General features: G+C 38.3%; 1 protein-coding gene across 1 annotated transcript; it reads left to right on the plus strand.

Annotated features, from left to right (window-relative positions):
- The first annotated feature begins 4,004 nt into the window (after positions 1 to 4,004).
- LOC123550681 (uncharacterized) lies at positions 4,005 to 24,938 on the plus strand. Its single transcript, XM_053546621.1, has 3 exons — positions 4,005 to 4,655; positions 15,344 to 15,489; positions 24,935 to 24,938. Exons 1-3 carry the CDS (start codon positions 4,005 to 4,007, stop codon positions 24,936 to 24,938), a joined length of 801 nt encoding a protein of 266 aa, XP_053402596.1.
- Positions 24,939 to 26,923: the final 1,985 nt, after the last annotated feature.

A 26,923-nucleotide genomic window follows, 5' to 3' on the forward strand; every position in this document is an offset into this window, starting at 1 on the left:
GCCAAATTTTTCAATGGATCTTCATGAAAATTGGGTCATGTGGAGAAGATGAGCGATTCAGGACCATCATGGTCCTCTTGTTTATTTTTGAACTACGATTTTTAACGTGATCTGCAATCAGGACATTATTGACTTATATTTACGACTTTGCCTTTTAAATGTTGATTAAAATAGTTCAAAGTAATTTAAAATTAAAAATACGTTATGATATTAAAATGCCATTTTAGTCTTCACTGGATTTTGATATATGACCTCACAAATTTTGATTGCTGATTTTAAATCTGGATCTACATTGAATATTCATCTTCGACCTGATTAATTTCAAATGTTGATTTCAAAACCTTAAATTACAACAGCGGGTGTTAAGTGCTGTGTGGCGGCCGTAAAAAGTCCAAGCTTTACCAAAAATCTTGCAAAGTAGCAAAATAGGTAACAAGGTACAGTTACCTGCCCTTCGTCAACTAAAGGAAGTGTATCCGAGAGAAAAGAGGTCCCTCATTTCATGATGGATTTGATTGTAAATAGATATTCCGAGCTTCTGAAAGTAGCCAAATTTTATAGATCTGATGTAAATGAAGAGAAAGGGGTAAAACATTTCTGGAAAATCGTGGTTTCTTGTGCAAATGACTGTCTGCGGATTTGTACAAAAAGTAGGCTGGACCGCTTCACTTTGTAAAAATGCAATACACTATTCATTCTGACAGATGTGAGGAGAAAAGTAGCAGGTCAACAGGTCACTTCAAAGTGATTTTTGTGTTTCTTTTGGATAGATTTCTAAAGAGAAGGTATATGCATTTGTCTTCAGAACATTTTGTCAAAGCTTTGCATTGATATATTTGTATGTAACCCTATTGGAAATTAATTGTACTTTGGGGCCTGATATAATGGAAACTGTCAGAAATTAATTGTCAATATTTTTGTCATTTTTCATTTATTTATTTATTTTGTTGGGTTTAACGTCGCACCGACACAATTTTAGGTCATATGGCGACTTTCCAGCTTTAATGGTGGAGGAAGACCCCAGGTGCCCCTCCGTGCACTATTTCATCACGAGCGGGCACCTGGGTAGAACCACCGACTGTCATTTTTCAATCTACATGGCTGAAATTTTGACAGTGAATGGCTGGTGGGCATAGAAATCTGGTAAATATTTAGATTAATCATTACATTTGCTGAAATTGCTTCAGTTTGGGTAAAAAGTATACATGCACTTGAAAAATGTGAAAAATCCTACTTTCAGTTTACATATTTTTGGATATTTTCTAATTTTGCGGGTTTTCATGCATGAAATGCATTTTTATAAGTTCTTTGTTTGAAACCGGTATGCGTAAAACAGAATGGGGTATCACAAATGCCGCGATGTGATATTTTCTTGATTTTTTAGAAATTTTAGCTGCGGCCGAGGAAATCTGACCTAAAGTCTGATATGTATTTTTTCTATTCTTGTTTACATTTAATTGCTCATTTGGTTACTTGAATTTACACAGTACACACAGTCTGAATAGAGAAATATGTGTAATCATGATATGTGCAAGAAAAATCAGTTCAAGGACTTGAAAATTGAACAGATTAGGCCTGAAATTGGCATATTTTAACTGATTTTGAAGGAAAACAGGCAGATTTTCACACACTAGACTTGCATATTGGTTTCCTCAATGCTTAATTGAGCATAAATCATCATATCTGAGGTCCTGGATTGTATATTTACTTATTTTGTTGGATTTCTTACACTTTCAGTACCTAAAAACCTGAAACGAGAGCGCTCGGACAATGTGAAGTTTGTCGCACAGACGGGGATTGACCGCCTTTGTACATATATGTCTACAGCTTCTCAGATTTGACCGAAGACAATTGTTCGGTGTTGTGAATTGGTAAATAATTCCTTTTTAGATGCTTTTAATCAAGATCAGGTATTTTCTGAGATTTTGTAAAATTTAACAGACTTCGTTTAATTGCACCCGCAAGCAGAAAAAAAGCTAGAAAATAGAATTGTAGTGGAATAACATTATTTCAGTCAGTTTTGCCATAATGACTACTTTCTACACCATGTGTGGTAGTGAGATCACATTTATAATCAGTTACCATGAAATTGGACAGGAATTTGTACATAATAGTTGATGCAGTAAGCTGTATTCCCAGTGTGTATACTCAGTTCAGATTGTAGCTAATTTTACCCGAAAACAGTAAACATTGTTTCAGATCTAGCAGTCAGTAAAGCAAGGAAACTGGACAGACTGCTTTGTGATTGATAGTTTTGTTATTCTGACTGTTTGTTATGACACATTTTACATATATAAGACTTGAATTTCAGGTTTTATATTACATTATCATGTGAGTATGACAGTTTCAGTATGGGGAAAGGAGATTGTGATATAAATATCCATAGAAAAGTTGCTTTGAGGGGCACATTTTTGCATTTCTCACTTTCTTTGCAGTCAGATTGTTTTGAAATTATAGTTTGCACATACATACAATCATGTAAACTGATTAAGTATTCAATCTAAGAAATTATGACTAGATTGACTCATATTTCAGATGTTGTTCGGCCGCAGGCCTTCCAATCACAACGAAGATCCTGGTTCGATCACACGAAGGGTCACTTCCATTAATATTAGTCACCGGAAAAATTAGGAACACCAGTTGTAGTTTCTCAGGTTGATATTTATTAAGGTTTTTGCAGAAATTTAGCCAGTTTGGAACATTCAGCAGGCAGTGATGTACACTAAAATCATTCTTTATAGAGATAGGGGCTGTTTTTGCCAGAAAGCTCAGCTGTGATACACAATGTAAGATTTTGTGTAGTGTAAATGGTCATGGTGTGTATATTTCATGCACAGAGTGCACTGAATGCCTATAAACTGTAAGATTTGAGTGAAATATTAATTCCAGAAAGACTCATAAGCTTTTTAGTAAGCTCACATATTGGACTTTCAGAGCTGTTTGGCTCATTTTACTTAGGGTAGCCATAAATGAATGATCACTGAAAAGTATATGACACATATATGTACAAAAGCTATTCATTCTTACATTTGCCACATACTGGGCTGCTTAAAAAGGGCAAATTTGACAGCTACGGGATTTTTCTTAGTTCACATTTTACTTTTTCATATGAGTAGACTACGCTTTTCGACGTGCTTTTTGTAATATAAATAGTTTTCCTAAAATTGGAACAGCGATATTGTAATCAAACTTGAAGTGGCTCTTAATTTGGATAGATATATAATAAGGAAACATGCTGTTTTTTATTTTGGGTGAAAATCTCATCAAACCAAAAAGTTATAGAATTTTGCGGTTTTTTTCATCTGAAAAGTATGCGAAATTATTTTGGCTCAGATTTGACCGATACCATATGTAACATTGGAAGCTGTCAAATTTTAGTGCATAGTTCAACAAAGGTGTAACTTTCAGATTTAATTTGCTATACATCTGAGATTGTACTGGTAAAATATTTTTAAGTTTGAAGAGGAAAATAGGTCTAAATAGGTAACAAGGTACAGTTACCTGCCCTTCGTTACCCAACTAAATGAAGTGTATCCGAGAGAAAAGAGGTCCCTCATTTCATGATGGATTTGATTGTAAATAGATATTCCGAGCTTCTGAAAGTAGCCAAATTCTATAGATCTGATGTAAATGAAGAGAAAGGGGTAAAACATTTCTGGAAAATCATGGTTTCTTGTGCAAATGACTGTCTGCGGATTTGTACAAAAAGTAGGCTGGACCGCTTCACTTTGTAAAAATGCAATACACTATTCATTCTGACAGATGTGAGGAGAAAAGTAGCAGGTCAACAGGTCACTTCGAAGTGATTTTTGTGTTTCTTTTGGATAGATTTCTAAAGAGAAGGTATTTGCATTTGTCTTCAGATCATTGTGTCAAAGCCTTGCATTGATATATTTGTATGTAACCCTATGGGAAATTAATTGTACTTTGGGGCCAAAATCTCTTATTAATTTGGGAATTCAGAAACAGGAAATTATCGCTATAAATTTGCGTTGCTGTCCAGAATGGTAGGAGCAATGATGGCTGGAGCAATCCCGGTCAGTATAACGTTTACGTACACAGATGGAAACGACCTTATCGCAATGATGGAAAAGCTGGAGAAATGTTCGCTGCTAGTTCTAGACCCTGGATTAGAAAGCAGTAACTGGAATATTCTTCGGAGGCTCCTTGACGAATATAAAGCTGACGGTAAAATTCGAAGTAAGATCATGCCTTACTTAAGACATTTGTTAGGTGTTGCTTTCGAAAGAGAGCCCGATGCTCAGAATGTAAAGGACTTCAGAGACCTTCTAGACGAATACCATCCTGACATAGAACTTCCCTACATAGACCCTAACGAAATTTACGGACTATTTCAAACGTCAGGAAGTACAGGGGTACCAAAGCTCGTAGCGCACGTGTATCTTAGCACAATGAAATTATCACATGCATTCGGCATGATAGAGAACAAGTCCATCATTTTCAACGACCGACCTTTTAACTGGGGCGGAGGATATCCATTTTCCGTTCTAACCGGTCAAACAAGGGTGACATTGTCCGAGTTTTGTGATCCGCCAAAAGATAGGATTTCATTTATGATTGAAGTTATAGAAAAAGAAAGATGTTCCATGGTATTTGCTCTACCACCTTTGATGCACGAGCTAATAAAAAGAAAGGTATAATAACAAATAATAATACAATGTTGCTGACTTCAGTTCACTGAATTAGGTTCAATGATACCAAGTCATTAAAGCAGTTTCATATATAAAAAAATTAAAGACTAATCTCTAACTTGATGAACATAGGGTAAATGCGAGGTTGGCCTGCCCTAAAACGTTTAAACCCCGATTTTCCTTTATATAGCTTACTGACTGTTCTAAGGCGGTGTCACTTTTTTAGCTGCTCAGGTGAGTTTCTCTGATCGCTCATGTCCGGCGTCCGTCGTCTGTCGTCTGTCTGTCTGTCAACATTTAGATTGTGTATGCGATAGAGGCTGTATTTTTCAACTGATCTTCATGAAATTTTGTAAGAATGATTACCTTGATGAAACCTAGGCTGAGCTTGAAAATGGGTCATCTTGGATCAAAAACTAGGTCACTAGGTCAAATCAAAGAAAAACCTTGTGTATGCGATAGAGGCTGTATTTTTCAACTAATCTTCATGAATTTCAGTCAGAATGATAACCTTGTTGAAATCTAGGACAGGTTTTAAAATGGGTCATCTGGGATTAAAAACTAGGTCACTAGGTCAAATCAAAGAAAAACCTTGTGTATGCGATAGAGGCTGTATTTTTCAACTGATCTTCATAAATTTTGGTCAGAATGATAACCTTGATGAAATCTAGAGCAAGTTCGAAAATGAGTCATTTGGGGGTAAAAACTAGGTCACTAGGTCAAATCAAAGAAAAACCTTGTGTATGCGATAGAGGCTGAATTTTTCAATTAATCTTCATGAATTTTAGTCAGAATAATGACCTTGATGAAATCTAGGCCGACTTCCGAAAAGGGTTATCTGGGGTCAAAAACTAGGTCACTAGGTCAAATCAAAGAAAAACCTTGTGTATGCGATAGAGGCTGTATTTTCCAATTAATCTTTTAATCAGAATGATTGCCTTGATGAAATCTAGGTCGAGTTGGAATATGGGTTATCTGGGGTCAAAAAGTAGGTCACTAGGTCAAATCAAAGGAAAATATTGTATATGCGATAGAGGCTGTATTTTTCAGTTTGATCTTCTTGAAGTTAAGTCAAAATGATAACCTTAATAAAATCTAGGCCAAGTTTGAAAATGGGTAATCTGGGGTCAAAAAGTAGGTCACTAGGTCAAATCAAAGAAAAAACCTTGTGTATGGGATAAAGGCTGTATTCTTCAATTGATCGTCATGAAATTTGGTCAGAATGATTGCATTGATAAAATCTAGGTCAGGTTTGAATATGGGTCATCTGGGTTCAAAAAATTAGGTCACTAGGTCAAATCAAAGAAAAACCTTGTGTACGCGATAGAGGCTATATTTTTTAATTGATCTTCCTGAAATTAAGTCAGAATGATTGCTTTGATAAAATCTAGTTCAAGTTTGAATATGGGTCATCTTGGGTCAAAAAGTAGGTCACTAGGTCAAATCAAAGAAAAACCTTGTGTATGTGACAGACGCTGTATTTTTCAATTGATCTTCATGAAATTTTGTAAGAATGATTGCCTTGATAAAATCTACGTTGTGGTTTATTACGGATAATCAAGGATTAACAAAATAGGTCACTTGGTCGAATCAAAGAAAACCCTTCTGTATGCAATAGAGGCTGTATTTTTCAATTAATTTTCATGAAACTTGGTCAGAATGATTGCTTTGATGAAATCTAGGACAAGTTCGATTATGGGTCATCTTGGCCAAAAAGTAGGTCACTAGGTTAATTCAAAGAAAAACATTGTGTATGCGATAGAGGCTGTATTTTTCAACTGATCTTCATGAAATTTTGTCAGAATGATAGCCTTGATGAAATCTAGGTCAAGTTTGAATATGGGTTATCTGAGTTTAAAAACTAGGTCACCAGGTCAAATCAAGGAAACACCTTGTGTATGCAATTGGGGCTTTATTTTACACTTGATTTTCATTAAATTTGGTCAGAATGGTTGCCTTGATGAAATCTAGGTCAAGTTCGAAAATGGGTCATCTGGGGTTAAAAACTAGGTCACTAGGTCAAATCAAAGAAAAACCTTGTGTATGCGATAGAGGCTGTATTTTTTCAATTGATCTTCATGAAATTTGGTCAGAATGATAGCCTTGATGAAATCTAAGTCAAGTTCGAATATGGGTCATCTGGGGTCAAAAACTAGGTCACTTGGTCAAATCAAAGAAAATACTTATTCATGCTCAATATTTTTTTGCTCCAATTTTAATGATAATTGGTCAGAATATTTTTTCCATGAAATCACTAGGTCAAACATGTTTACACTGTTATTGTGTGTTATGGTGTGTTTCTCAGGTGAGCGACCTAGGACTATCTTGGCCATCTTGTTTAACTTGTTTTCTGTCCGTCTTGTATTTCGCGTTGCGTATGTTGTCTTGTTAGTTGTTGGAGTTTCTTTCCTCTTTCTCCTCACTACCCCCCCCCCACCTATTCCTTTCCCTTGCATTTGCGCACCCTTGCATTTGCACCTCCTCTCCTTTTACTAAGAGTAAGTTATCGTGCCCACCATAATTTTGGCCGCCGATCCCCAACTGTTGATTTTTCCTGCTTGCGTGCGTGTGCGTATGTGCGTGCGTGCGTGAGTGTGTTTTAAGCGGTGTCACACAGTGTTGTTTTTTCTTACTTGTATGTTTGTTTATCTATATATGTTAGGTGTGCGTGTGCGTGTGTGTTTGTGTGTTTGTGTTTGTTTGTCTTTTGTACGTGAGTATCTGCGTTGCTGTGGTTTACGGTGTAGGGAGACGTTAAATGAACATGGTTTTCCCTTTTGAATATTCAGCCTTGCTCCATTTCCCCCTCCCCCTTTTTATCTGTATTTTGCATATAATTAAAATGTACTCAGTGTGTACATACCACGTGGTTTGTGACGTCAGTTTCGGGTATTACGGCAACAAAATTTATCAATTACTTTTATTGATAGGCATTGTTCAGAGGCCCAGCTTTCACTAATGCTTGATATGTAAACACATAGTGTGAACATGTAGGATAAATTTTCAATTTTAAACATTTTTATAGACTTTTTGGCAGCTTGACTCTTTTAAGGTGGTTGATCTTCATGAAATTTGGTCAGAATGATTGCCTTGATAAAATCTACGTTGAGGTTGATTACGGATAATCTGGGATTAAAAAGTAGTATAGATACATAGAGGCTCATTTTTAAGATACCTCTTGAGACTATATTAGGAAACTTCTCTTGAAAGCCCTATTTAGATAACAAGTAATGAAAAAGAAAAAAATTAATAGATCTACTAAACGATCTTAAAGAAGCATTGAAAACTTAAACCGTTCTCAAACTCAATAATCCGTGTAACTGTTCGTAAAGGAACAATAGGTGTATTCATGAATCTGCTTGCCGTCGTATCATTATTGCCGTATTAGCATTTTCCGAAGACATATGTTTTCACAGAGAAACCCACCATTTCATTTCCTGTAAAGTGATTCGTCGGCCTTCTTGGAACCGAAATAAACAGCGGCGAAAGGCACAACAACGTTAAAGAAAGCAATCCTGCATTTTTTGGTAAACCATGAGTTTTTCTTGCCGTATTACCCTCCAAGAATTTGCCGAATTTCAGGGTTGGAACGGACCCTTGCAAAAACTGCTTAGAGTTTCAGAAAAACACTGCCTTGTGTTTATAGCCCACTATCTTGGCTTGGGCCTCGTAAAAGAATTATTCGAATCGGGGAAAAAATGAAATACTTACGGTGTTTTTAAGTTTTGAATCGACGGATTTGTTTTTATTTTTTTTGCCGTAATACCCGAAAATGACGTCATAGACCACGTGGTATGTACACACTGGTACTTGTTGTTGGGTTTTTGAAGCAACCCGTCGTTACAGGTGCCTTCTTTGCGATGCATGGCTCTAGGACTGTGTTTGAGGTGCTCTGTGCTTCCGGGAAATCTACCCTTACCTTTTATAGCTTATGACCCCTGTATATATTTTTTCAGTCTTAAATTTCAGAAATACATTTGTATTTGATAGAATGTAAGTTGTTTAATGCAATAAACTATTCGTATTCGTTTGTGTTTAAGTGTTTTACAGGGCCCAGACTCAATACATGGGTATATGGTGTGCGCACGGACTCTAGCAAGCTCACCAAAGAAACAGGGAAGTCAGGCTCCGGTGGCCCAGACTCGATTTAACTGACTGCCAGGGTGAAGTGGGTTCTAGAGAGATGGGACTTTTTGGGAGAACACATTTACAGAAGGAATCCAGGAGGAAAGGAGGTGAGAGGTTCTGTAATTACAAGCCAGAGTAACACGGAGGCGGGTATTTGTAGAAATGTAAAGACTTTTTAAAGAATACTTTTTGCCGTAGGTTTTGCTTCAAAGTTTCTCAGTGTGCGTATGTAATAGGAACTTCAAACATGTACAAGTGTATTTCTTTTGGGTGGGGTTTAAACTCACTTACTCAGTCGGTCGATCTTTCAGACCGTCATGTTTCAAAATTAATTAAATTTTACGTTTCTTCTGCTTTTGTTACATTATTGTAAATGATCAAATCTGTAAGGTCCTTTGGAAGCTGCGACAACCCAACCACAGAAAGACAGATTGCCTTAATACACGCATGTAAAGAAAACCATTCTTTTATGTATGCTATTCTATGTGTACGTGAACGTCACAGGCGTGAAAATGTAGGCATAGCATCAGAAAAAATGAAAGACATGTTAACTCGGGCTTTACGTTATGTGCATCAAAAGCTCTTAGAATGTATATTAGCGAGCGTAGCTCGCCTTACGGTAATGTGTAGGCGAATATAACAAAAGTGTGCCGAATGATGCAAAGTGATGTAGGTTAGAGAACACCAATTGTTTTCCCATAGACTTCCATTATAACATTATGGCGTGTACGGCCTTCCATAAATCGAAACATGTATATCCAATCACATTGTTTTCAAGAACTATCTTAGTTCCATCAAAATATCAGACGAAAAACATATGAATAGTGATACTTTATTTAAGTAATTTTCGTGTGAATGAGATGACCCCCTGTTTACATCGTTGTCATGGCGGGAGAAATTCATTTGATGAAACTTTTTTTCAGTACACATTAAATGTAGCAAATTTTGATAAAATAAATACTTCTTGGGTTTGTTTACATGACTGACCAATCAGAACGCACAGACGCTACCTTATTCCCAGGTATACACTTACCTCATTCCCAGTAAGTTCCCTGTACTTTTTTGAATTGGTGGTCCCTGACCTGTAGCTGAAAAACCTTCGTCGACGTCAGAGGGCCGCCATTTTTTTCTATTTCCGTCAAAGTCGGGAAAATTGTTGTTGTTTTTTTAATTTCATATTTGAGTTACAATCTCTACTTATTTTTACTTACTTTTAAAAAGTTATGTTATGGAAATAATTTCAATTTTGCTCTTATTTTACGAAAAGCGCACCCTAGCGGACAGGTGTTCACAGGAAATGATTTGTTCGCAGTGAATTGATGAATATTATCCATCACTCAAAAATAATGCAAGAAAGATTTCCAGTTGGTAGAAAAAAATATTTTTTCTTTTAAAAGATCAAGCATTGGCCAGAAAATGGGAAAAATGTCATTAACAAGCATAAAGTCACATGGACGTGGCAAATAGGTAATGACGTCACCGTGACACCGGCTTTCCATAAATTTTGCAAAGTATGATATTCGCTGTTACAGGTATGATGACAATATTTTTTTTCTTTTCAAGTGAATAGGTTCTCGCGAATTATTTTGAGCAGTGAATAGTTTCTTTGTAGTTTAAGCTACGCTCGCTCAGAGGCTTTGGCTTTTCCATATTAACAAATGATTGTTCCTTTTCATGAGAAGGAACACTTATGGTTGACATTTCAAAGTTTGAAAGTTTCAAAGTTTTATTTGATCTCATGGCCCGAAAGGGCATAAGAGAATACAAACATAAAACCAATGATATGATAAAACATGTCAAGAACAAAACTACATAAAGATTTTGCAAAGAATTATATTCCAGGCTACCCTGGATCATTTATGTTTACTGAATTCACTAATTACAGTAAATTTGCATGTGACAGTAATAATACAGGATAACCATGAATACAGATATTAACTACATATTAACTACAGAGTGTCAAAGGTTTTAGTTACAGCTAACTGACATATATAAGGAAGATGGTTCATTAAAATTTCAGCATTATTAATTTAACAAATTGGGCTAACTTAATCAAGTTGTTTTCATCAGTGCTACACATTAGATTTTGAAAATTTGTCTGTCATTTGCAAAATAATCACACTTAAAAAGATAACGTGATTCGTCCCCTACTTCCTGTCTATTACAGAGTGTACATAGTCTGTTTTCTTGGCAATAACAGAGTGTCTATCTTTTTCTATTGGCAGGTTAAAATTGAGACACCTAAACTTACAAAGAGATATACTTAAATTACTTGGTAAACAAAGTAATTATTTCTCAAGCTTAAATTCAGTTTTATACATTCTATAATTTAGACATTTGGGAGAATTATCTACAAAACTGTACCAATTTTGAAGGTACTGATCAAATAACTGTGTTTTTTCTCTTTGTTTAAAATGGTTAAGATTTGGAACAGTTTGAGACAACCAAAATTCTGAGCAACCTATACTATTTAATACAGATTTCACTTTATCGATCCAATGGCAATGTAATATTCCCTTTTCATGGAGATTATACATGGTTCGATATAACACATTACAAATTTTATCCTGTTTACCTAACTATTTTGGCCCAAAAATTTGACATTCTAGATAAAATGTCATTTTCAGTAGGTTGGCAACATATTTTTATACTTGACTGAGCAGCTAATGGGTACAATGTTACCGTCAAAGGCATCCGATTACCAGTTGGGCGCCGCCATTTTGGACTTGTGCATATTCATTACAAATATCTTCTGTGCCAATGTGTGTTCTTGTGTCTTTAAGTGAAATTGTGAAATGCAAGTCATTATATGTAGGACGACACGGAACAATAATTCGTATAGAGAATTAACCCGTGCCGCCTGAATATTTGATAATGTATAATTTAGAGATTAAGATAAGGAATATGCATGATCTAAAAATAGAAAAATAAACTCCCGTCAAATATCCATTTAATGAAATAGTCGTGGTCACGTGCTGTTTAGCTCTAGATCATTTTCTTTCGCTAAGCTAAATCTTGTAAATCTAAATATTTTTAACATTTCTATATGGACGAGACCCAATTACAATGGAATGCTTAATACACATTCTGATTAATGTTTTAGATTAATCCAATTTATAGGGAATGTTTAATCATTCTCAAGTTTGTGGTGCTGCCTGGTTAACCAACCTTCCCTAATATAAAACAAACTGCAATAAGCAAACTGAAACAGAGCAAAAACTGAAAGACACTTATGTTATTACGGCAACAAATTTATAAACATTTGTTTCCCTATTTTTGTACGTTATGGTACAATTAGTTTATCTAAAGGTTCACCTAGTATTACATCTTCCCAAATGTTAAGATTTTGTGATTCCTGTAGATCTATGTTATTTGTGTGGAGTCATGCTCGTTGATTTTTTATATAAAAAATACACGGACTTGATTTGATTGAAATGCATAAGTAAGATCAATTTTAAACTAGGTTTTTTCCTACCTGCTGTACGTTCAAATTAATGGCCATGTCAATGAAGTGTATCTTTTTGCTACCGAACCTGCTGGTTAACTTTCATCTAAACTTTGTAGGACGGTTCAGGTCCATATCTCGGAAGAATTATTTTCGGATAACTTCTCTTGCTCATGTATATTAGCTGAAGGTTTATTCGGTGCCAACATTATTTTTACCATTTCAAGTAATATAGTGCAAAATCATCAGACATCAATAGTTTTGAATAATTTACCATATCAAGTTTCAAAGTGACAAAGTTCAACAGGGTGTTTGTTCCTTCTCTAAGTTGCCATTTTCGCCGTTCAATTATGACACACTCAAGGATATATCTGTTCGAGTTTGGCGTCTTTTTCAACATTTTTTTTCAGTCATATAAACGACAGTGTCTACTTGTTACTGTGAGCATAATGCCCTTCTTATAATGCTGCCTCAGTGGAATATCACGTCGTAGACACGCACATTATAACTTTAAACGTATTTGAGCCGCACCATGAGAAAACCAACATCGTGCATTTGCGACCAGTATATATCAAGACCAGCCTGCGCATCCGCGCAATCTGGTCAGGATCCATGCTGTTCGCTTTCTAAGTCTAATGCAATTAGAGAAACCGTTAGCGAACAGCATGGATCCTGACCAAACTACGCGGTTGCGCAGGCTGGTCTGGATTCATGCTGGTCGCAAATGCACTACGTTGGTTTTCTCATGGCACGGCCCATTTACAGTTGACAAATAAGGTTTATAAATTGGCATATTTAGTAAAAGTATTAGATAATATATCCAGGACCTTCAGTGGGAAATAATTTGAATAGTGCCTTATATGACTGAGGGATCACATTGAAATATTGTCACTGTCGACTGTAACTATGTGTATTTTGATTAGTACCTTATATATACAGTGGTTAGATTCAAATATTGATGGTGTTTAGTCGCTGCTATGCTGGCTGACTTCTATCATGTCGATATAATATTGAATGGCCGAAGCAAAACCATACGACAACATAACCGTGGTTGTGTCATATTTGCGGTGCGATGACAAATAAAGAACGCTAAAACAAAATTTTGCACGTGCCAACACGAAACTCTACAGAACAATCTGCCGAGTTTGGCGACCTTTTTTTTTTTTTGTTATTTCGTGCAAACTGTACATGGCAGGAATTAGTCTCCATACGCTGCAGATATTGTAACGATCAGATTTGTTCAGGACCCAGTTGCTTGAAACTTTAACAGGTGATTGAGCTAACGATCGATTAACTTCTAGAGATATATTTCGGCATTTTAGAAAACATAGAAAAATAAATGTATGAGTTGAGGATTATGAACACTAAAGTCTTTACAGTAAAATTAAAAGGCCGTACTAGTACTTCCCACCAGATCTAGTATTTTGAATCGAAATTTAACAGGCGGTTAGTTTAACGGTCCGATAAAGGCCCTGACGTTGTTTACGTATTTGGAACAGCCCTGATGCGCAGTTTAAACGTAATAGTTTATAATAGATGGAAGCTGACGTATACTCATTTCTCATAGTATGCATAATACCGTCTTACCTACATGTGATGACGTGTGCATATCCAATGCCTCTTATCATTAATATCCTTAATGATCATTGATGTACCTCTTTCGTATATTCAAGACAAATGAATACTGTCTGACAGTGTTGTATGTTTTGCCTATTTTGGAAAGGTTTTGTGAAAGATAAAAATTGGTAGATCTACTATACTCCTGGAGAACGTGTTAAGATGAAAGAGTGAAAGAGAGAACACAAGAAAATCATGGCATCTGTTATATTTTTTATATTGTACAAATTAAATGGTTTTCAAATATACTAATATCATAGTGAAAACTCGTGTTTTGGGTTTTATTGACAAGCAATAATCGGCAATATCATAATAACCGAGCTTAGCCTTATTATATAATTATGTAGATGGCACAAATAGAATAATTTTATCCCTAATCTTTTTAAAATTGAATTTTAATGCGAAGTATACAACTACCCAAAGTGCGATCTGTATTGAACTAATTATTCTTCATTTACCTCGATTAGTTCCAGCAGAGCTTTAAATGTTCTTTGTTACTCCGTATCCGAGAGATTTAGGTCGCTAACCTACAATCGCTAGCCTCTGATAGATGTGGGATCGAGCCTCTCTCGAGGCGTCGAATTCTTCATGTGGGGAAGCATCCAAATGGCTTACGGAAGGTCGAAGGTTCTGACCAGTTGCCTGTCAGTGATGAAATGACTGGAGTCTTCCTTCAGCATCAAAGCTGGAAAGCTAGAAAGGCGCCATAGACCATTAATTGTGTGGTGCGACGTTAAAATAGAGAAAGAAATGAAGGTGTGTGCAACCTACCAAAGAGAGTCTGCGTAGAACTGACTATTCTTCAAAGTCACAATTATGTGACCTAACTGGTCAGACCAGTTTTGTATGCGCACAAAGTTGACACAAATGTTCTGCGCTATAAGCTGTACTTCTTGTTATTCTTTAGTTCTCTGAAGCATTCAAATTTCATAGTGACAATTCATATACCACACAGACATTTTATATATAAAGAGCATAAACTGGGTACAACCACGGAAAAAAATTAAATGACAAGAGCTGTCCGTAAGACAGCGCGCTCCACTATTCGGCGACTTGACGGAAAAATGAATTTATGTCTCAATAAGAAACCTCTACTTTAAAAGGAAGGTACACCAAGATATTAAGACCCTACTACCCAGAGAGATTAAAGGTCAAGTATGGAAGGGGAACAGACATTCTTTATTTTGCTGGAATAAAATTATATAAAAACAGTCCAAGAACCTGCATGCACATTAAGTATAAAGACTTTGCTAAACTCAAATTATATTTCTATTTATTTCAACCACCTAAGTGATTAGTTTTTAATTGCTTAATGTTATTACTATATTATTTAAGAAAACTTAAACAAGTTACATTTTTAAGTTTTTAGGCCCCAGTTACAATTTCTGTTCATTTGATGAAAATGTATTTTATCCTTTAAATCCTCTATTTATTTAATTCATTTAATTAAAGCAAACAGAATCACAGATCATTCATTTATTTTATTTTGTTGGATTCAAAGCCACATCTACAGAATTTAGGACAGATGGCGAAAAGTCCAGCTTTCGTTGTTGCAGGGGGACCCAAGGTGCCTCTCAAGGCACTGCTGCATGCATGTACGGGCGTCTCGGAAGAACCACCGACTTTCCGTAAGCCAGCTGGACCCAAGTAAGGTTTCGATTCCACATCGGTGATAGACAAAGAATTCGAAGTAGCGAACTTAACCGCCCGGCCTCGAAGGTCCACCACAGAAGCAAGGTGAAAAAGGATATGTTTGAAATATTGACAGTTGTAAAATACACACGCTGATTTTCAAATCTGCCGTAAAGAGTCCATCTCATGAAACAGTTTGGGGAAATAAGATTTAAGGTAAACTTTACTTTACTCTTAGAAAAACGAAAATGAAACATTTGCAAATTTTAGTATTCGAAGTTACCTTAGAAAGAATCAATAAAATTTAACCTTATGATTGTATTATGTGTGATATTACCTAAATTTCTGAAAACATCAGGTTTTTTTGTGGTTTTTTTTGGATTTTTTTTTTATGCGTCAAGTTACAAATGTAAATGTATGCTCACACCCTTTGGTCTGGTGGATGTTATTTTGAATTTTATAGACTTATCGGGGCGTTGGAGGGTTTCCCAGGTACAAGAGCAAGAAATAAAACTACTGTTATGTGAACTTTCGAAACTTGCATCGACGTCGCTGCTAATAATTATCCACCAATACACAAATTTGACCATAACTCATGCAAAGAATGTGTGACATTTGGCCCTGACTCACTGTTGATAACGTGACTTTAAGAAGTCCATATGTCCATTGACGTCGCATCGACACAATCATAGGTCATAAGGCAACTTTCCAGCTTTTATGGTGGAGGAAGACCCTCCGTGCTCCTCTGTGCATTATTTCATCACGGGCAGGCGCATTGATAGAACCACCAACCTTCCGTAAGATAGCTGGATGACTTAACTCACATAAAGCATTCAACGCACCGAGAGAGGCTGGAACCCACATCGGTAAAGGGCAAGTGATTTGAAGTCAGCGACCTTAGCCACTAATCCACGGATGCCTCTTGATAATGTTGAATCATTAAAGGGCAATAACTCAGAGAAAACCATCCAAACGGAACATGAAAATAATATGCGCAAGTCCTCTTGGAAGTAAAGTTTCCTATGAAGTTTCAATGAATACCAGTCAGCGATTGCTGAGGAATACTTCGGACAAGAAAGGTACTACAGAAAACTAATTTTGAATAATCAAAGGGCAATAACGCAGTGAAAAATCACCCGACCGGAACATGAAGACAATTGCGCATCTCGTCTTGTGAGTGAAGCAAGTGGTTGCTGAAGAATACCACGGACAACAAATAGTGCTATAGTATACTACTGTTGAATACTAAAAAAGGCAATAATTCAGTGACATATCATCCGACCAGAAAATGAAGACAATATGCGCATCTATCTTTGATATTAAAATCTCCTTCGCAGTTTGACTAAACTCCAACTAGCGCCTGCTGAGAAATACTCTGGAAAAGAACTGTTCTATAGTATACTAATGTTGCATAATCATAATGCAATAAGTTAACTTAGTGTAAAAAATCATACGATTCGAACATAAAGACAATATGCGCGTCTTCTCTTCATGATGATTATTCAATAAATTATGGCTTAATTCAAACCAGCGGTTGCTGAGAAATACTCCGGACAAGAATTGCACAATACAAATCAAAGGGCAATAACTCCCTGAAAAATCATCTGACCAAAACATGAAGATAATATGTGCATCTGCTCTTGATAGTGAAGCTTCCCGTGAAGTTTCGCTACATTTCATTCAGTGGTTGGTGATAAATACTCCGGACAAAAATTGTACGATAGTATGCTACTGTTGAATAATCAAACGGCAGTAACTCTGGGAAAAATCATCCGACCGGAACACGAAGATAGTATGCGCATCTCCTATGAATTATGGCTAAATTCCAACCAGTGGTTGCTGATAAATACTCCGGACAAGAATTGTACTATAGTATGATACGGTTGAATAAACAAACGGCAGTAACTCTGTGAAAAATCATCCGACCGGAACACGAACATAATGTGCGCATCTCCTCTTTGTAGAGAAGATCCCTATGAAGTATCACTTAATTCCAAATGGTAGTAACGTTGTAAACTGACCCCCATAGAATAATGACCCCCGGTCATTATTTTATATAGAATAGTGACTCTCCGGTCTTAATATTATGACCGGGGGGTCATAATATTATGACTCCCCCACACGTAGAAAAATGACCCTCACATAGAATTGTGACCCCCTGTAAAATAACGACCCCCTAACCCGAACCCTAACCCATCTAAGGTACATAATTATTCCCCGCTCGCCCCCACTGGAGGGAAAGATAAAATACAAGTATACATATTATGTAACAAATACAACAAATATCAATTTATATATATACAATTTTATGAAAGCCATTTTCAGTCACATATCTGGTTGAAAAAAGCACACATTTAAGCAAAACAGAATCAGTGAATAAGTTAGAGAAACATTCAACAAAACTCACAACAAATAATTTTGATTTCTGGTGCTATAGATGAAAAGTCGTAGTTTTTACAATGAATGACTAGATATAATTTTGACAAAATTGATGAAAAAAAAACACTGCGTAGCCCACTTATTTTTTACTACACTTTCTTAAAAAGGTGGAAAAGGCATTCAAGGTCACCGACCTTAACCGCTGGGCTCTGCTTTCCATGTAAGATTATTTTTTGTACAGAGACATAAATTAAGCAACATTATAATCTTCCTTAACAATACAAAACAAAAAAATATGTATAACAATATAAGCTGATTTTTGTTCACAAATAAATTTGGAGCGATTGAGGAACAAAACCCTAACCAACACCCTCCCAGACAAAATCCATTCTGCTCAATTTAACCAGAATCACCCCTTTGACATTGTTAAATTAAAACTTTGTATTAGAAACAACAAACATAATCATCAATTTGATATAGAATACAGTGAATATCTGGCTATAATTGACAAATATCGAAAAGGGGATTTTGTACACCCAAGGGGATTTTATCCAGGGGAAGCGGGAAGTTTTGTCTGCACTCTATCTGAAATTCCTATGTGGGGATTCAAAGATCTTTAGATTATTTGACACTTGGTCTGCTGATGCGTCACGTTTGGTGTGCTGTGTGTTGTGTGCTTGTCACCTTCCGCTTTCAGCCTCCGCCGCTAGCTAGCCTTCTGGTGAACAAGGAGCCGAGTGCGTACGTCTTCCCTGTCAGTACATAGCCTCTCTGCAGACAAGCCCTTTTGCAGTGCCCCCCAGTTGGTGCCACACGGTAACTGAACACCTTGCGGCCTCAGGCAGGACTGCAGAGGATTCGGAGGAGGTCTGCCTCCACACATGCGGCATGCTAGGCCCACCGGTGTGTGAACACGCCCTGATGCCTATGAACAGACCCCCAGATATTGGACAAATAGACCCTGTGTTCCCAGGGTAGGGTATGAACTCGGAACTAAGGGTGAGGCAACCCCGACAGGAACCTAGCGAGTTGAAGACAGAGGTGCTGGTCCATTGGCACTCTCTTAACGGACCACAGCACCATGCAATATCGCTATGACTACACAGCCATCCGGTATTCAACAATGTGGTGCTGAATCTCTGAGGTCCCTCCAGGGAGATTCAGTGCCGGGCTTTGAGCCTCGACAGAGTCCACCCACAGCTACTGGGGGTCCCTCCTTCAATTCAATTCAATACAAAGAGAAGAAGGAGGAACGTACCAAGAAGAAGAACCAATCCGCATCAGCCTTTCAGGTTGATGCATTGGAATTCGGAGGGTGTCTTCAACAAGAAAGCTGAACTTGAGCATATCCTCCATGAGAAAAACATCAATGTCTCTTGCATTCCGGAAACTCACCTACAGCCAGAGAAATCCTTCAAAGTCAGAGGATATCAGTGTTTTCGCTGTAACAGAATTGGCAGACGAAAAGGAGGCATCATGACATTGGTCAGGAACAACATCAGTGCTGTCCAGACCAACACGCATATGGATGACTCCGAGTTCCAAGTTCTGAGTCTCAGAAAGAACGAGTTCAACTTGAAACTTGTGAATATATATCTCCAAGTGACAAAGCTCTGTCCCTTGACAAATTTACAACTGATGAAACCAGGTTCATCATTGTAGGATACTTTAACAGTCACTCACAAAGCTGGGGACATGACCACCTGGATAAACGCGGTGAGGAAGTGGAGACCTGGCAAGTTGATAACAAGCTTAACCTCATCAACAAGCCGGATGATCCCCCAACATTTTACTTCAGAAGCTGGCGAACAACATCAACCCCTGATCTTGCTTTATGTACTGATGTCAAGCGGGATGTCGATGAAAGACTAGGAGGTAGCGACCATCGCCCACAGATGGACCTTTTTACCAAAGTCTGAGTGATGAGCTCTGTAAAGGCATCTGAGTGGAAGGTAAAGACATCAACCGGGTTGTCAAAGACTTCAACGCTAGTATACTAAAGGCTGCTTACAGCGCCATTCCAAGGGGAGCAAGAAAGGACTATTAGCCCTACTGGAGTGATGAGTTGGAAAATCTACAGGCAAAGTTATCAGAAGCCAGGGAGGAAGCAAAAAACAATCCCTCACAAGAAAGTAACCTTTCTCTACAGCGAGCCAAGGCCACATTTCTTAGGCACAAACGGGAAGCACAGAGGAAGAGCTGGAGAAACAAAACAAAACATCCTCGCTCATCCTAGAGCGAGATGGCCAAAAGCTGTGGGTATTGACGAGACAGCTGAACGATGAAGACATAGGAAGAGGCTCAGTAACTTTGGAAGAGAATGGTGGACTGTTGACGGGTAAACAAGCGGCAAACACTTTTGCTTCTAACTACAAAGCTGTTTCCAACATCCTCAACAGGGAACGGCAAAGGGAAGCCCGAAGAGAAAAAATGGAAAGGCGGACAAGCCAAATGACATCAGAATGCATGAAGCAGAGTCTTTAACTGCATGAGCTACAGACAGCTCTTACGCAGTTGAAGACAAAGAAGTCTCCAGGACCAGATGGAGTCACAAACGAAATACTGACCCATGTAGGCACTGCAGCAATTTGCAAGCTCCTGGAAATTTACAACTACAGCTGGACACAAGGACTGCTTCCACAGATATGGAAAGAGACAGCCATGATCCCCATCCACAAGAAAGAGAAGGATGCAAAGAAGGCTGCAAGCTATCGCCCAATCAGCCTAACCAGCTGTGTTGGAAAGACCATGAAGAGGATTGTGAATGCACGCCCGGAAATGGTACATGGAGACTAACAACCTAGTCGCAATGCAACAAGCTGGCTTCAGACAATTCTACTCTACTGAGGACCAGACCACTTATCTATCGCAAGAGACAGAGGACGCCTTCCAAGAGCAGAAAGTCTTGCTTACAGCATGGATAGATCTGCAGCGAGCGTTTGACAAAGTCTGGACTGAGATCACATGCTGAGGTGGATTAAGTTACACCTCTACAACAGGAGAGCAAGAGTCAGCTTAGAACATGCCAGCAGTAGGAAGTTCCTGTTGCGTCATGGTGTCCAACAAGGCGGAGTCTTATCCCCTACACTCTTCCTGCTTTTCATCAATGATCTGGTGTCTGAACTACCGAAAGGAGTTTAGGCTGCACTCTACGCTGACGATCTGGTGTTATGGTGTAAGGAAAAAACATGCCACAACAGCCACATACAGGATGCAAGAAGCCATCAACAGGCTTTCAGCTTGGGCTGAAGATTGGTGTGTCTCGATCAATACAGAGAAAATCGTCTACTACACTATTCTCCCTGTCGTCAAAGCAGAGGGCGGGTAAAATCAAGATGGGAAATACTTCGCTGATTGAAGCAGATGAGGCAAAATACCTTGGAGTGACTTTGACAAACAGCTAACCTGGAAGCCCCACATTAGTCAAGCAGAAGGGAAGGTCCGTAGGAGCTTGCCATGATGCGCAAACTTGCTGGAACAACGTGGGGAGCAAATGAGCAAATACTCAAGACAGTATATCAGGGAACAGTGAGATCCCATTTAGAGTATAGTTCAACTGCCTGGTCCACTCCTGCCTAAACTAACCAACAGGCTTTAAACAAGGTTCAAAACCAAGCATTGCGGATCATGACAGGTGCTACAAAGTCTACACGAATCTCCTTCATGGAGAAGCTAACAGGCACACAGCCGTTACAAGACAGGAGACATGCAAAGGTCCTGCTTCAAGCAGAGAAGTTCAGGTCTTTTCAAGGCCATCCCAAGAAAGCCAAGTTGGATGACTACACCAAAAATCGGCTCAAACGTAGAAGCTTCGTTCCTGAGGCAAAGAAACTCAATTTAGAGTTCAAAACTGAGCTGAACATACCAACGACTCCCCTAGGTAGTGAAGACATTATAAACCCACTAGCGAATGATCTGTCCTCAGTGACCGTGAGACTTGCTGTTCCTCGTCGTGACCGCGGGAAGCAAGAGGATGAAGGCATTCGGAAGAGCTTCACACTTGCTATGATCAATGAAGACTATCCTCCGGAAATATGAATTCATGTCTATACAGACGGATCAGTCCCATGCGCCGTCAGGGATGGAGGAGTTTTCATTCAATACATTCTGGCAAGAGAGAAACACTACATGCAGCCGCAGGAAAACACTGCAGCAATATTACAGGGCAGAGACTGCAGCACTCATGAAGGCCATCTCAATGGTTGAAGACTCGGCAGAAGAAAGCTCCTCAGTCGTCTTTCTCACAGATACACTGTCTGTCATGGAAGCTCTGATCAACAATTAAGCTCCGCAGCTAGCCAGGAGAATGCAGAGCCTGAGTATAACCTGAAAAGTAGCACTTCAGTGGATTCCATCCCATTATGGACTTGCAGGCAATGAAGAGGCAGACAAACTGGCTAAGTAAGGAGCTTAGTCAGAACAACCAACAAAACCTGTGAGTTACAAGGAGAAAGTCACCATCATCAAGGCACTAACGAAAACAAGGGTGGAGGAAGATGCTTTTCATCTCCTTGATCGGTCTGAACAAGTGATGCTGGCCAGGCTTCTCTCATGGAACAACAAGCTCAATGCTCACATGTACAGAAATACAGACTGGCACCATCGCCAACTTGTCCATGTGGTGAGGCAGGTCAGACTGCGGAGCATATACTTCAGAGATGTAAAAGGCATGACCAGGAGCGAGCTGCGACTTGATCGATAGATACCTCAATCCACCAGAAACTGTATGGAGGCATTGAGGATCTGCGGCAACCACAAGTTTCATCGAGGCTACTGGTCTGACAGTGTAGTTGCGAACGAGAAGAAGAAGATTTGACACTTGAGTTATCCTGAATGATATATTCAGTTACAGCTGAAAGTTTACAAATACTGTCATTTATTTTCTAAACGCCAATATTACATGCAGTCTTAACAGACTGAACAGTCAAATGATTAATAAAACTGATAAAGATAGACAAAATGTTTAAAATTAAATTGTAGACTCTGTTGTGTCATGGCATTTTTCCAATTGTATTTAGTAAAGTAATTAAACGTTTTGTTAAAAGAGGTTATGACCCAACTGTTTTGAGACACACCGCATGATTGGTATTCAGCCATTTTACAGTTTGACGCTACGCTTTCTTCTTTGATTGAAACTGATGGAACAGGTGGGGATCCTATAACAGATAGTTCTTAAATCCTGGACTGAGCTTTTTTGATTTCTGTTTTCTGGTCTTTTTCGTCGGGCCCTTAATGGTGTTTCCCTTGTTGCTCTGTCTTCTTCAAAGGCATTGAGTACGTGCGTTTTAGGTTCTAAAGGATTGCTTTTTAGATAAATATACAAGAGTATCATTGTGTTTTACATAACCTTCTTTCTGCTGCGATTGCGATTGTTTGGTTTTCTCTTGCCTGGGAAAACTTTTATTTACACTGTCCTGTGATTTTGGAACATAGTGGTGTTAAGAGTAAGGTTAGGTGCACCATAAACCGGTTCAAGCTCTCCACTGGTGGTTTTGCCGCTGACCGTTCCAATGCGGTGCCCCACTTGTTCATTTATAAGTTTGTTATGTCCTAGTGTGTGTGTGTGTTGGTGTGTTTGGTTTTTGAGAGTGTGTGTACGTCCGCGTGCTAGGTTAACGTTGTGGGAGGCCGCGTGTTTGGAACGTGGATATCTAGCCTTGTATTTTTTTATTGTAAATGCAGAATGACGAACGATGGGCGCCTGATTATCCACTATCCACCTATAGATACTAATATCTCACTCTGAACAAAGTTCAGGTGAGCTAAACATGTGAAAATAAAAAAAACCCCTAGATTTAGATTTGTATTTATGACATCTTGCATGATACAAACAATGCATGTAATAACAAGATACAAGGTACTAATTAACATTAATTTATCTTTATCTTTATACATTACCCCCCACCCCCCCCCCCCCCCCCCCCCCCTCCCCACACACACACACCCATAATGCTCAAATTGTTTAAAGATTTAATTATATTTTATATTTTGTTAACAGAAGTAATCCTAATATCACTATTTCTAAAATAAATTGAGTACATAAAGGATTTCAAAGTAAAAAAGCGTGGACGAAATGAATTAATCTATACAGGAAATGGGGGGTGGGGGACCAAAACGGGTACGAGTTGGCCCCGAATATTTCAAAAGAGAGGACGAAATTAACAAATCTAGGGGACGACATTGCGAAAACGGGGACAAGTTGACCGAATATTTCAAGAGAGGGAACGAAATTAGTAAATTTGGGTGTCAAAATTACAAAAACGGAGACGAATTGATTTGATTACTTGTGTATATGTGCTCAATTTCTGTGTGCATGTATACAGTTGCACATACACATATTTCCATGTGGAATGAGGTATGCGTCTTTGAACGAGTCTGTTCCTGTTGGACTTCTGTCTTTGTTTTTTTATTTCTTGTTGAAATCTGCTAAATAACATAAGAGCAGTGGCCAAGAATTCACCCCTAAGTGAGACATAAGAACTACACTACATCAATATTAACTTTCGTAGGAACTACCAAGCCCAAATGATATTTTCAATCAATTAGGGTGCCATTATATCTGTTCATCCTGTCCAATTGTGACAATAAGTTTTCGCAATTTATAATAACATCTATTATCGTGGTCGCACCTTCTCTCGAACCCCACCTCCTTTCGAACCTTTCATTTTCTCGCGATTTTCACGCATGCACAAGTGCGCATTACGTCATCAATTTGTGAGTATCGGTGCTTTGTTTACAAACAACACGCTACAGCTGTCAAACCAAAAATTATGCGTCATAAACAAGTAAGTATTAACTATTTTCTTCCAATTAAGATAAAAATCAATAAAATTCTTATTACTTTATTGACCCCAATATATAACCAATAGAATTTCAACCCAGTTTTAACATAAAAGGTGCTCAAAGTTTTTGACAGTTGACCTCGCTCTCTTCGGCTGCTGCAGAGGTCACGTGACCATGGTGAAATCATGTGACTCTCAATTTTTACTGCACTGTTCAAATACTGAAATCCATTGCTTTTTCACCTTCTTTTTATGATTTTTTAAAAAAAAATTTTTAATTGATTCAATTTATATTTCAGTTGAATCCAGTGAAGAGAGCTATGAAGCACAAGGGATATTCTCCTTCAGCATTGTTTAATGCTTATAAAACTGGTTAAAGAGACGGGCATTCCTGTGAAGACTGCTGCTAGGCAGTATGGTGTTCCACATAATACACTTCGTGATCGTGTGAAAGGCCGTGTTGACCCAGAAACACTGATGACAGGACCAGGTCCATTGTTCACTCAAGAAGAGGAGGCTAAACTGGTGGAACATATAAAGCATATGGCAGACCTTGGGTATGGATTCACCATCACAGAAGTTGTTTCCAAAGCCAGTGATTATGCAGTTTTTCTGAAGAAACGTTCTCCTGACAAACCTCTCTCTGTAAAGTGGTTCAGTGGCTTCAGAAAAAGGTGGCCTGAGCTTAGAGTTACTAAGCCTAGAGCTTTAACAAAATGTAGAGCTGCATCCACATCTCAACAGGCAGTGGACAGTTACTTTACAAACTTAGAAACTGTAATCATGAACAATAACCTTCTCAACAAACCTGAGTGCATATATAATATTGACGAAAAGGGCATACAGACAGAGCACTCACCACCATATATATGTGGGTGGCAAGGCAAGTGTACCTGCAATAACTTCCTCCAGGTCAGCTGTAACCACAATCATTGGTGGAGGAAATGCCATTGGAACCCAAGTGCCTCCATTCTTTGTGTTTAAAGGGCAGCGGATGAATGAAGACTTGCTTCAAGGTGCAGCTTCTGGTTCAGCTGGAACTATGTCAAAAACTGGCTGGTCTAACTCAGTCATTTTTCATGAATATTTAGAGAGCCACTTTCTCAAATACATACAAAGACCAGACAGTAATCAGCCAGTACTTGTCATATTTGATGGACACAGATCGCACATCAATGTTCCTGTACTTGAATGGGCTAAAAGGAACAATATAATTCTCTTTGTGCTGCCTGCCCACACAAGCCACTGTCTTCAGCCCCTGGATGTAGGGTGCTTTGGGCCCCTACAGAAGATATACAACAACACATGCCATAAGTTTCTGAGGGAACATCCATCATCGAAAATTACCAGGTTTAATGTTGCTGCTCTGGCTTCTAGTTCATATGTAACAGCACTGTCAAATAACAACCTCAAGTCAGCCTTTCAGAAAACGGGCATATTTCCTCTTGACAGAACAGCCATAAGTACTGACAACTTCAAGCCATCAGAGCCTTATGTTGCTCCTGTTCAAGAGCCATCCGAACAGGTTCCTGATGTTCAGTGTGACCTAAATGCATACTTCCGGGCAGCAGAGACTGTAATTGAATTAAAAAAGGAGTTCCATCAGGCATCAGCTAAGAAAACTTCCAGTAATGTTGTTTCTGGTCAGGAAATCACCAGTTCAGACATATCACAACAAATTATTACTAAACCAAGCCCATAGTAAAACAGCCAACAAAGACACCCAGGAAACCAAAGTCAAACATCCCAAAGAAGGTCTGTAAGAAGTCATCCAGCAAAGAAAAGCCATATGTACAGCCCATTGTTTTCCACCACCCAGAAACCTACTCCTGGACCATCACACATTAACCTTCTTCTAGATACAGATTCAAACACTGATGACTCTGATGATGATATGCCAGATGAGGACAAATGCTGCGTCTGCAAATTGTTTCAGCCAGCTCAACTGAAAAATTGTGTGTCATTGGTGATTACAAAGTGGGCCCAGTGTGATTCTCCAGGTTGTAAACACTGGACACACTTAATCTACTGCTGCAAGCAGAGAGTAATTAGGCGTAATGATACGTTTATCTGCCCTTGCCATGACCAAACAAACACTGAAGAATAGAAAATAAATAACTGTTATGAATTGTTTAAAGTTCAAAGTTAATTACTGTTACAGTGTTGAGACTTTTGGAACATTTTTTTTGAACTGTGCTGTAATTTAAAAATAGGTTCGAAAGCAGGTGCTCTATTTTTGGCCGCCATTTTGTTTTAGATGTTAGGGTGGTGGGAAACTTTGGACGATT

Source organism: Mercenaria mercenaria, chromosome 6 (genome assembly GCF_021730395.1).
Source record: "Mercenaria mercenaria strain notata chromosome 6, MADL_Memer_1, whole genome shotgun sequence".
In the NCBI taxonomy this organism is placed as follows: domain Eukaryota; kingdom Metazoa; phylum Mollusca; class Bivalvia; order Venerida; family Veneridae; genus Mercenaria; species Mercenaria mercenaria.